Below are 12,622 nucleotides of genomic sequence, written 5' to 3'. Positions count from 1 at the left end.
ATTATATGATCGGTTCACCGTATCGGCTCTCTATCACCTTGGAATTATATAGAACTATATGATGAGTATACATTCGACCAAATTATTTGTTGCCAACACTTAAAGTTGAGCCATCTACACATTGCCCACTCTTTCCACATAGTCATCTAGCTAGTTTACAACTAAATTTCGTCCAAAAAGCCATAATAATTTAGACATTAAAAATGACGGGGTTATTGCATAAATGCATATATGCTTTTTGCTAGGCCAAACCCAAGGGGGGAATGTACTTGTCCATCCCACAAAAAACAAATAAATCACATGTAACATGCATTGTATATATATGTCTTTTAATTTGGAATGTGTCTTCTCAATTTAGTAAAAGGCGCATGGGAGATATAGTGCATATCTATATATGTACGTAATAAAGGTCCGTGAGTATAAAAAAGAGAAAGGAGATGAGAAATAAAGCAATAATGTAAATTTCTATTAAAGAAAATCGAACATGAAATTCTTGATTTTAACTAGATCAAGTTGTACATGACACCATATGTACATGTCATTTTTCTCATAACATTTCAACTTTTTCACTTGAATATGATAACTCCATCTCATATTCTTTCTTTCTTTGATTTGGCGATATGATTTCTAGAGAACTGATTCGATGATAATTCATGAAAAAAGAAGAAGAAGAAGAGATCTTTGGCGTAATTCCGATTGAAAACGAAGGCAGAAGCAGCGGCCGTGAAAATGAAGGGGGGAGGTGTGCGTGCTTGCGTAAGTGGCGTGGGATCAAAATTTGGCAAATTAATCATTGTGAGATTGAAGAACACATTTTTTTTTAATGCTTTTTTTCTCTCTTAAATATTCTTCCAATAAGTCCAATCACAAGAAGAGAGAAAGCCCACTTGAAAGAAGGGAAGTAGATTCTTGTCATATCGGTTTTTCAATTAAGTGTGCGATGATCTGATTTGATTTCTCAAAGCTTTAATATGCATGATGAGAATTCTTCCAATTCCACCACGGCTGATCATCATTTTCAGACAAGTAAAGTTAAGAAAACTACGATCGATTTGATGCAACCGCAACTTGGAGAGAGAGAGTACAATTCAACATAATGAGCCACGCGAAAGAATCTTTTTGTCATCTCGACCCTAGACGTGATCGATCCATGCTCCGTACTGGTATGAAAAACGTTAGCTATTCCTATTCATCTTTTGTTTTTCTTGATAAAGTTAATTTCCGAACCGATTTATGATAGCGACCAATCAAATAACATACGATATATCTGCTATCCGAATAAAGACATATATGCAAATTGAAAGATTTGCTCTATTTTTCTAGGATAGATTGAGATGATGATTCCCAGCATCCATTAGTTCTTCATTTCCCTTGTATGAAAATGAAGAACTAGAAATAGCCTTCCAGGTTCAAACAGTGTAGGCTCCGCAGAATTCAGTTTGCGCGTCCAACTGCAAGCCTTCGCGCATATACTGATCCCCGAGTTTTCTGTTTCTGCCATATTTGATACATACAAGTACAGAGTAAAAATCATCATACGAACTGATTGCATTTTTATGGTGATTCCATACCTTTTCTTTTTAGGCAAATGAAAATGAGGTTTATTATAGATCATAAAGATCACGTGCTATAAGATTATTATCGGATAAAGAGATTTGATGGAGAGATTATGATACTTGCAAGTTGACAAGTTGTTTTGCCACCACTTAACTGTTTCAATATTGAGAAGAGGCTTCTCGAAATCAAACAAATGCATCTCTAACGACAACTCTTACGAAGAGCTAGACAGAACATTAGTACATTACTGAGCCGACAGTGGGTCGTTGTTAATGTATGTTCATAGGGCCTTAATGACCCAATCATAGGCCCATTCTCCTGTCTGTAAATTAAATTTTGGTCATGTAACCGGTTATAAGTAATTTAAACCTATAAGTCTGGATCACTTTGCGGTGAATCATCGGCTACTCTAGACATTCAAGATGGTGGTATACTCAGCCGATCACTTCTATTCACATGATTGTATTTTCGAAATTCATACATGGTTGCAAAACTAATAAAAAAAAAAGGTTTAACAGACACATTAGGATGCATTCGCCAGCCAATGAGTCGAGATTGTGGGCCATTTCCTGAGCCGCCATGGTCCAAGGGTTGGTCTAGAATCCTAGTTTGTTATGCCATCTCCGGCAGCCTCATTCCGGACGGAGGTGGCGGGGTTGAGCCACCTCCATCCCTCTTGATCCACCCTCTATCTTCACCAATTGAGTTACCTCATTCGAGTTTCAATCCAGGAATGTGAACCTTGTGATCTTTCTTAAGGCCCAAGTTTCTTGGGCCGCAGGTTCTATTAGGCCTAGTAATTCCCCGTGAAGAAAATTTATGTTTTGCACCCCACTTTTTTTATATTATAACACTTCGCACTCAAACGTAGTGTTTGATAAATTAAGTGTTTAAAAATTAAACACTTAATTAGTTAATGGAAGAAATGCATAGGAAGAATAGATGAATGAATAAGAATGAGAAAAGTTTTGTGAGAGATAAAAAGCATAAAGCTCATTAAGTCAAGATTTTTTATTTATTTCATTAAGTGATTTTTTACTTAATGATTAATTAATTTAGATATTTATCTCTCATCTTTCTCTCTTTCTTACATTCATTTTCTCTTATAATTAACTCGTAACTAATTTTTAAGCACTTATTTTTTTATGAGTAATCGCACTATAAAGTTTGTATATCACCCTGAGCTCTATAGTTCATTACTAGGCCACTTTGCACTCTGAAATTCTTTTTTTCGGTTACAAGGGAGACCCATTAGTCTAATACATTGAAATAAATATCTTAAATATTAAATAAATGAATACGAATAATTTCACTGAGTATTAAATATTGTGAGGAAATTCTATCGAACCCCGTCTCGTGATATACATTGGTCATCACTGCATCTCCTACAACCTTTAGGGCCACTCCTATACACTAATAGAAGGACTTCACGGGATAATCGGTTGATGTAATACTGAGAAAGAGGCATAATACAACAAATTTTATATCAAAATATTGACAGGAAAGACGTTTTAATTGCGGCTCCATTCCCAAAACTTGAAAGTTCAGGAGCAAACTGGTACGACTGCAGAACTGCAGGGGCTAGGATATAATTTTCCTGAAAGCAATATGGAAAGTCGGTCTATCCAAAATCCAAAATCTAAAACGAACTAAAAGGACGAGGAAGGATAAAGAAATAGGTCTGCGATTTTCCGTCACTAAAAAAGATTAAACGCCTCGAGAAAGGAGGAAAGGGATCGACGGAGATTCAACGGCGGGGGGTCGTTTAATTTATCGGAAATTCAATTGAAATCCAATAAATCCTTCTTGAGATTCCAATCCTAATCCAAGTTAGATCATCAGATTCAGCTTGGATCCCTCTTTCGCTCTGTGTTGGATTGAAGGAGAAGGAGGAGAGGGGAGCTCGGGATTTCTTTGGGGTGGTTGATACTGATGGACGGGTTGATCAGCAAGCTGAGGAACCTCGACGCCTACCCCAAGATCAATGAGGACTTCTACAGCCGGACGCTCTCCGGCGGCCTCATCACCCTTGTCTCCTCCGTCGTCATGATCCTCCTCTTCATCTCTGAGCTCCGTGCGTCTTCTCTTTTCATTGTTCCTGCACTTCTTCTGTTTGCGTGCTTTGCGGATTTATTGAGATTTTTGGTTTTTATGAGCTCCACGATTGCAATTTCGTGTTTTCATTCATATAACGGTCAAAGGTAAATTCCTGTCGTGTGGTCACTTCACGCTACGGAGATGGGATTTTTGGGTTTGAATTGATCTCAAACAGCTGGAAATTTGTGTTTCTCAAGCTCAGTTTTGCCATGTCTGCATTCTCGTCGTTACTTGAACTATGTGGAGAGTTTTGGATGATGTCGGACGGCGCCTCTCATGAGTAGTGGGGTATGTATATTAGGCAAAGAGACGGATATTGTGCTTGTTAATGGTGGACATGTGCTGCAATGGGTCGTTTGTTCCATGCCACTAGATAAAGACTAGGTTTTTGGTTCTGGGTTATGCTCAGACTGCTAAAACAATATGATCCTCGAGTTTAAATTTTGCTCTCTGTACATTATTGAAGTCAAGTCACCACCAAGTAGAATTCTGATTCGAAGAAAATATATAAACTGATCTCTTCTCAAAACTCACATTTTGCAAATGCTTGCGCACCATAACTATATTAGTTATTCTGAAGTCACTGAATGATTATTTCCTTTCTAACTTCAAACTTGTTTGTGGGTATTCATTTATGTTTTTTCCTGGATCAGTGTGGACTATTTATTTTGCTGTCTGCTATTCTCTCAGAAAAATATCGCTCTTGCTTTTCATTTGGCTGCAGGATTATATTTACATGCAGTTACTGAAACAAAGCTTGTAGTGGATACTTCAAGGGGAGAACATCTAAAAATCAATGTAATTTTGTTCAGTTCCTTTTCCTTCAAGCATGAAATTTCTCGTCAAACATAAATTCTTTGGTGTTGATGGGTTGACTTCTCAGATTTTATCTTTTATCGGAACGGATGCTGTAATTTTAACATTATTATTTTACACAGCTCCACAGGGGTGCAGCAGTTGGCATTCTTTGTATTCTTGTCTGCTAGGAAGTATTTGAAATCAACATTGATGCATGTTGGAAAAATGTTGGTTAACTTCTAGAAAATGCTTCAACTTATATATTGGTTTATAAGAAGAAAGTCATAAAACATGTAAATATACACTTCCTGGTTTTCCTTATGCAGGCACTATCCTGTGTGCTGTATATGAAATGAGACACTCACCGTTTTCTGAGATAGAACTCCAACTTAAATTTTTCATGGTGCAGTTTGATGTCACATTTCCTGCCCTGCCATGTTCTATTCTAAGTCTTGATGCTATGGACATCAGTGGGGAGCAACACTTGGATGTGGTAAGTGCAATTTTCGATGGACTCAATTTCATCTTTACCTTCATGCAGATGAATGGTTAAGTTTGTTATTGTCATATGGTGGATAGTGTAGGTGATTACGGTGCATTGCAATTTCCTTCATAGTGGAGACTATAAATTCTTTAGATGTTTGTTATTTCCGAATAGAAATGACATTAGTTTTGTGTTTTGAATATCTTGCAGAAACACGACATCATCAAGAGAAGATTAGATTCTCATGGCAATGTTATAGAAGCCAGGCCAGATGGAATAGGAGCTCCGAAGGTTAGTTTCCTGAAAACAATATTGGAGACACTGTGTCTTGAAGAGTTACGTAATATACATTAACATGGTTGGTCAATACTACTCTCTTTCCGGAATAAAGAATAGTAAAGCTGCTCCTGTTAAACACCCCACCCCACCCCACCTCACACCCCCAGACACATGCTAAGGTTAGTAAATAAAAGATTGAGACTTCATGTTGTACGTGGACATTGTAAATGCTGTGGCATTAGGTAAGTCTATCTTGAGGAAAAAATGAAGCAGGGGTTTTTTTTTTTTTTTAAATAATTTGATCAATCCACTTTCTTCCCGACTACTATGATAGCTGAACTCTCTTTATTAACATGGGTATTTTGAATATAAAGGATCTATTCTGCAATGTGTTGGTGAAGTTAGTTTTAACTCCATCACTTCCGTTGTCCTAATTTTTTGTATGTAATTTCCATTTAAACAGATTGAAAAGCCTTTGCAGAGACATGGAGGCAGGCTTGAGCACAATGAGACATACTGTGGTTCCTGCTATGGTGCTGAAACTGTAGGGTTCCCACTGTGCTATAACTTGAAGCCAGTATAGGCTTTCTGTTCGAATATTTTATTTTATTTTTTTACAGTGTTATTTAATAGCCTGGTGCAATATGGCCTAGCCATGGTATCGGTGATATCTTGATATTGATGAGTGCTTTCTCCTGCTAATTTGATGAATGCATGCCATTTATTTTAAAGTGAAGGGCTACGTGTCATTTCCGTGTCAAATATGTTGAATCTTTTGGAGATGATGTCATCTGTTGATATTTGCGGTTTGCTATAGTATCATTTGTGCTAACCCTTTGTCTCTGGAAAGAAATCAGTTATGTGATTTGCATACTTGAAAAAGGAATTTTTGTGCAGGCAATAAGCTTTCAGTGCAGTTTCATAGTTGTTAGTAATCTAGTTATGTCAAGTTCATGTTGTTTTGGAATGTAATTGTTTTTATTTATTTAAATGATACTTTTGAGAGCAGTTGCAAACAATTGTTTTTCAGTTGCAAAAAGTTGTTTTATGTATTTCCTGATAAAACAAGTATCTAGAAATTCATCAGCGGACAAGCCATGTACTCTTGAGCTATGTTTCATTTTAACGTTTTGCTCTTTCCATTCTATGGTGGGACCTCGTTCATCGTTCTGGTTGGGTGTTGATATTTTTATTGATATTAAATGCACAATTTTCTGAGAAATTATGTAAACAAATTTTCTCCTCTATTCCTGTAGACGGATGATCATTGCTGTAACTCTTGCGAGGAAGTCCGTGAAGCATATAGAAAGAAAGGCTGGGCTCTTTCAAATCCAGATATGATTGATCAGGTGCATAGCTCTGAAAACATTATCTTGATACTTTCAATGAGGCTGTAGTCTCTCAAGAAATTCACTGTCATCTGGTAGTATGGGTGTTACTTGAAATTTTCATTTATCTTTATGAATTAGTAGAGGATGAATTACCTCCCAACGATGTCTAATATCCAGTGAAGTTGGACTAAGATAACTGATGGGTCTAAAAATGCTTGAAATTTTTCCATATTCTTTCTGACCTAAAAGTGACATTTGTCCTTTGGCTTGTGATGTTTTACCTTCATTTGTGATGTATAATCTTTGAATGATTCTACTATTATGTTCTGAAATACTTAGCTATAAAGTTGCATTTTGTTCCAAGTTCCTGTTTAATTCTATTAAACACGTCCTATGCAGTGCAAAAGAGAGGGTTTTCTCCAAAGGATCAAAGATGAAGAAGGTGAAGGCTGTAATATCTATGGATTTTTGGAAGTCAACAAAGTTGCCGGAAATTTCCATTTTGCTCCTGGGAAAAGCTTTCAACAGTCAAATGTTCACGTACACGATCTGCTGGCATTTCATAAGGACAGTTTTAATGTAAGTCGTGCTTCTGCTTACTGTATGGATCAACTTCAAAGATCCAAGATTAGTTATCAATTGTAGTAACTGTATAAAAATTAGAGAAAAAGAGGGGATAAAAGTTAATACTGTTTAAAGCACCTAATAATTATAACACCTGAAACAGATCAGCCACAAGATCAACAGGCTAGCTTTTGGAGACTATTTCCCTGGTGTTGTGAATCCTCTTGATGGGTAAGATTAGTATTTCCCTTCAGGATTCTCTTCCTCTTGCCATTCGGTGAAGTGAGTTAATCTTTACCATTGGTTCTAACGCACGTTTAAGAAATCGGATTTCTTTTTCTATTTCAGTGTGGAGTGGACCCAGCCGACACCTACTGGGATGTATCAGTACTTTATCAAGGTCCCTATTCCATTTCTCGCTAGTACCTTTATTGTCTGTTTTCACGACTGCTAAAAATTGTCCTTCACCCTCTTCTGAATATGCATCAACCGAAGAGGCAGATATACATAGGAAGATTTGAGATTAAAAGTCTCTGTGCTTTAGAAAGGTCTTGTTCGGGCTGTTGTTACTCATCCTTCAAATACTCAATTCAGTGAAGATACATAAATTGGACTTACATTCAAAAACTCCCCAAGCTCTTAAAACATGTTTTAGCTTAATTGGGTTATCTCTTAATCGAGTTGTCCCAGGAGTGGTTCTTGTTTGTTTCTGCATTGAGCTTGCAGAGGACATAAAGAAATGCTTTTGGTGCATCGAGTAAAAGAGCTGCCCAGAGTGTTTCAGAATCATGTTTTATTTTGTTGTGAACTGCAATGGGAACTGTGTTTCGCTGAAAATAATAATAATAATAATACAATACAATGTTCAATGTCTGTCTGCTTTTCCTGTCCCGGTTCAATCATTTGGCTTTTCCATTGATAGCATCTGATATTCATTTTGTAGGTTGTACCAACAGTATATACAGACGTGAGCGGTCACACCATTCAGTCAAATCAGGTGCATTTTGTATAATGTTCGACTTCTTCTTGTTATTATACATTCCGTGACACGTACTTCTCATTTCATTTGTAGTTTTCGGCAACTGAGCACTTTAAAGGTGCGGAAGTGGGGTTGTTACAAGCCCTACCTGGAGTTTTCTTCTTCTATGACCTCTCTCCAATTAAGGTGGCCTGCTCCTCCTTTATTCAAGAAAAATTGTGTCTTGTGCTTATTACATGTTGAACAAGTGCCTGAAGATCTATCTTGTAAATTTCATAAATTGCTCGTGCTGGGTCTAATTTATGTGCTGCAGGTTACTTTCACCGAGGAACACGTGTCATTCTTGCATTTCCTAACAAACATGTGCGCAATAGTTGGAGGTACATTCTAAGATCCTCTCCACACTGAACATTGCAGAAATTGCAAATGCCTTGGCTCGAGGGTCATTTAACTTGCCATATCTGGCACGTGGTTTCAGGTGTTTTCACGGTCTCTGGGATCCTAGATTCCTTTGTATACCACGGGCAAAGGGCAATCAAGAAGAAGATGGAAATCGGGAAATTCAGTTGAGGAAAGCCTTCCCATCGTCCATTCGACTGCCAACTCATTGATTTTTGCGAGGAAAGAGCCTTCCGAAAAGCCACAGCAGGACGAGAGGAGCAGGCAAATCGGTATTTACCTTCCTGAGTCGGGACGTGATTGTAATCGGGTGACCGAGACAGCTTTTTATCAGTGATGTCCTGTTCGATCAAATGGATTGAACTGATGTCTCTGCTGGGTTTCACATCGAATTGTGGTTTCTTGTTCTCCTGTCTGATTTCACAATTGATTCAGCTGCTGCTGGGAAAATTTCCTTTACTAGAAAATGCAATTTTCTATCCCTTCTTCTCCCACTTGCTTCCTCTCGTCCTTCGTCCTCCTCAACCCTCTCCAAGTTCTTGTTATGTAAAATCTAAATCAGAGAATTATTATCCCTTTGCTGAAGCGAGTCAGGCATAATATTTCGCCTCATCGAGGCAGGCTAAATACCACTTTCGGGAGCCAAGCTACAAGAGAACTACCGTGACCAGTTGCAGGTATACTCGAACAGAACCTTCTAATGCTAAGTTCAATAAGCTCACGGACCTAATCGAGCTTACAAGAGATTTGTAAATTTACAAACACGACACATAACTAGGCAAAAGGCATCAATCAACATAGCGGTAGAGCTACGCAACCTGAAACAAGATATTATATTGCAATCCCATTAATCTCAATAGCATGCTTTCCATATATTCAATCACCACCAGTAGGCAGTAGTATCTCAAGTTGAATGCGCACACAGAGTTCGGCACTCGACGAAAGCTCGTCTACATGCTCTAGTCCATCTCGAGATTAGCCCGCGGTTTGCCAATACTCAGCTCTGATCTCGGTTACACTGGTTTTGACACGCTTGACAAAGCTTAATTAATCATAAAGCGGCAAAGAGAGAATATCAATCATCAATTGCATAAGATAAAATTCGAGTCACAAACATTCATTAGTCCTCTACACTGACATAATGGACAACTACGATATTACATAATATCAATAGTACTAAAATAAAAATACAAAATTACATAACAAAGGGAAAGTAAATTCAAATCTCCCATGGCTGAGCAGATAAAAACCCTAGCTCACCATGGCCATGAATGAACAGAACATCCTTCATGAGAGAGGTTTTCTGCAATTAATTTAAGCCCTCTCTCTCTCTCTCTCTCTCTCTCTACCAACTTAAATTCAAGATCAATCCGTTGGCGCCTAAGAATATATCGCCGCCCAATCGGTCTCCGACGGGTACTTCTCCAGCCTGAAGTTCTCCGACCCAAACTCCCACTGCGGTTCCGTCATCGTCACCTCCGACACCGGCGGCGACCCATCCGACCCCTCGCTATCCGGGGAAGGGGACCTCTCCTCCTCCTCCCCCTCCCCCTCCCCCTCCTCCGCCTTGCATGCGGCCTTCCTCGACGACTTCCTCCCTCCGCTGCTCGCCTTCTCGGCGATGCTCCGGGAGACAGCCTCGAGCTTGGCGTCGATCGAGGAGTGCAGCGGCCGGAGGTCGCCGAATCCGCAGTCTCCGTTGCCGGCGGAGGCGGCCTTGAGGTTGGGAAAGTTGAGACGGGCGAAGTCGCCGCGGAGTTTGTAGGCGGCACGGTCGTAGGCGAGGGCGGCCTCCTCGGCGGTGTCGAAGGTGCCGAGCCACAGCCGGGTCCGGTTCTTGGGCAGCCGGATCTCGGCGACCCATTTCCCCCAGTGCCGCTGCCTGACTCCCCGGTAGAGCTTGGCGGGCTTGCTGCTGGGCTGGCCCGCCTGCTTCATCACCATGGGCCTCGGGCCCAGGAAGCCGCCCTGCCACGTCGTCGTCTCGCTGCTTGGGCCCTGGAACTGGATCTGGTGCTGGGCCGGGGTCACCTGAGACTGAAACGATGAGTAGTAACCCGACCCGATTGACTGGGACGCGTCCGACGACCCAATTGAAAAAGGCAGGGTCGCTGGCGCGGAGTAACCATCAAAGGTCTGATAAGAGGGATGAACAGATTCAGCAGAAGAGAAGAAGAAAGAAGAAGAAGAAGAAGGGACAGAAGGTTGAGCGAAGTCAGAGCCAGAGGGAAGATACGAAGAAGAAGAAGAAGAAGAAGGGAAGTGATGGGTTTCTTCCAAGGAGGAAGCGCTCTTCATAAAAGGGCCGAGAGCTTCCATTAATTCATTGTTACCAAAGGGATCTGGTTCCTGATACTGATTGGTGTTGTAGAAATCCATTCCTGCTGCCATATGAAAAACCTTCAAAGCTAAAAGGAATAAAAGCAGAAAACCCGACCTGTTTCTTGTCAAAATTTAAGGGACAGGCCCCGAGAAAATTGAGCGAAAAGAAGGGGATGAAAAAGGGGTTTTTAATATTCAACCTCTTTTCCTTCCAAGAAGAAATAGAGCAAAGAAAAATGGGGGTAAAAAGGAAAAAACCAGCCTTGAGGGACCAAAAATTTGCCCTCCAAGCCTATCCAGCAGAAGAAAGAACGAAGGGGGGAAGATATTACATGAGCAGAAACATCACAAACAGAGAAAAGAATGGGGAAGACATTAGCTTGCTTTTTTTTTTTTTTTGGGGGGGGGGGAATTTTCTGGATCTCGATTCTGAAAACACCTGGCTTTCGAGGAAAAGCCCTGTTCTTTCTAAGCTTGCCTTGGAAACATTTTCATGGTAATCTTGAGCTTCTGGGAACAGAACAAACCTTGAAAAATCAGAACTTTCTTTGGAAAGACAGATGATTAACAGAAAGGGATTCAGAGAAGCGGGGCAATCAGAAGGGGAGGTACGAAGAAGAAGATGCAAAAACAACCACGCGGAATCTCTCTCTCTCTCTCACAAACGCACAGTGTTTAGCTTTTCCTTTTCTCTTTTTTTTTTTTGGTTTTGTATTTGTGGAAGAGAGTCTCTCTCACCTCACCTTCCCTCTGCCTTAACTCAGTCCCAACTCCTCTCCTCTGCTTATATAGTAGTCGTGGCCTGTGGGGCTCCTACACGTAATTACTAGATCACCCCTCAAATCACTCTCCCTCCTCAGTACCACCCCTTCTTCCTCATTTGCCCTTTTACCTTGCAATGCTTCCTCTACAATTAAGCGCCGGTGAATTTCTTAAATCATCTGACTAACGTAAAATCCGTGCATCATTTGTACCTCGGAGGTGAAAAATGAATCCTTTCCGCCAAAGGATGACTCAACTGTTCATCCATTTTGATATCCAACTATTGCTATTGTGCGATAAAAATATTATTAGAGTGAAAAGACCATTATATTTCATGAGAAAAGAAGAAAGTGAAAATATTGAGGTTCAGAAAAATTACGACAATCATTTGTTTTTCATTTATTCCTAAGTATGCATACAATAAAAAAATAAAAATATTAATCATCTTCAATGATGTGCCTAAAGATCTTTCTAATTCAACATTTCACTTACATCTATTAAATAATTTATCGGTATTATAGAAGTTATAACTATTGCTATTGTGAATTAGAAAGATTTTTCGATTGTTATTAAGAAAATATAACAATTACTCTTTGGTTAAATGATTGCTATTTTGGGTAAATACAGGCTAGTAGTAGTGTTTAAGTGGCCATCCCGTTCCTTTGATGTTTCAGTCAAGACGGCCGATCATGACGCTTGACTTCTGGCAAACTTTCATAGCCTTGGACCACCCGATGTTCAACACGTGTCCGCGGCTTGGCCGAGCCACCGACACTTGTCCCCTTCCTGAACGGCTTGGTCTCCCGGTGTCCTCCCCCTGTTGAATCCTTGACTGCGGCGTTGCGGGTTCACACTCGGAACCTGATTGATTGATGGATTGGTTAATTGGTCACATGTTAATGGCTCTCACTTCGATGCCTTCTCTCTCTGTTCTTTTCTCCAAGACCGAATAAAGTTTTACTTCAATTTTGCCTTTTCCTTTGGAATGGGGATAAGAAGTTAGTGAATAAAAAATGATAGGGGTGTAAGGTCTTTCACTGCAAGAAAATT

General features: G+C 39.8%; 2 protein-coding genes across 2 annotated transcripts; one reads left to right on the top strand and one right to left on the bottom strand.

The window, feature by feature from the left end:
* The first annotated feature begins 3,222 nt into the window (after positions 1 to 3,222).
* On the top strand, positions 3,223 to 8,982 carry LOC116203586 (endoplasmic reticulum-Golgi intermediate compartment protein 3-like). Its single transcript, XM_031535380.1, has 13 exons — positions 3,223 to 3,631; positions 4,379 to 4,452; positions 4,862 to 4,945; positions 5,147 to 5,227; positions 5,679 to 5,759; positions 6,472 to 6,564; positions 6,946 to 7,125; positions 7,274 to 7,341; positions 7,459 to 7,510; positions 8,054 to 8,107; positions 8,183 to 8,275; positions 8,403 to 8,469; positions 8,568 to 8,982. Exons 1-13 carry the CDS (start codon positions 3,490 to 3,492, stop codon positions 8,657 to 8,659), a joined length of 1,161 nt encoding a protein of 386 aa, XP_031391240.1. The 5' UTR covers positions 3,223 to 3,489; the 3' UTR covers positions 8,660 to 8,982.
* A 572-nt stretch (positions 8,983 to 9,554) lies between these two features.
* LOC116203587 (ethylene-responsive transcription factor RAP2-13-like) lies at positions 9,555 to 11,583 on the bottom strand. Its single transcript, XM_031535381.1, has one exon. It carries the CDS (start codon positions 10,877 to 10,879, stop codon positions 9,869 to 9,871), a length of 1,011 nt encoding a protein of 336 aa, XP_031391241.1. The 5' UTR covers positions 10,880 to 11,583; the 3' UTR covers positions 9,555 to 9,868.
* Positions 11,584 to 12,622: the final 1,039 nt, after the last annotated feature.

This window comes from Punica granatum, chromosome 4 (genome assembly GCF_007655135.1).
Source record: "Punica granatum isolate Tunisia-2019 chromosome 4, ASM765513v2, whole genome shotgun sequence".
Classification (NCBI taxonomy): domain Eukaryota; kingdom Viridiplantae; phylum Streptophyta; class Magnoliopsida; order Myrtales; family Lythraceae; genus Punica; species Punica granatum.
Note: the sequence above shows the minus strand (reverse complement) of the source record. Positions and strands in the feature narration are given on the sequence as shown.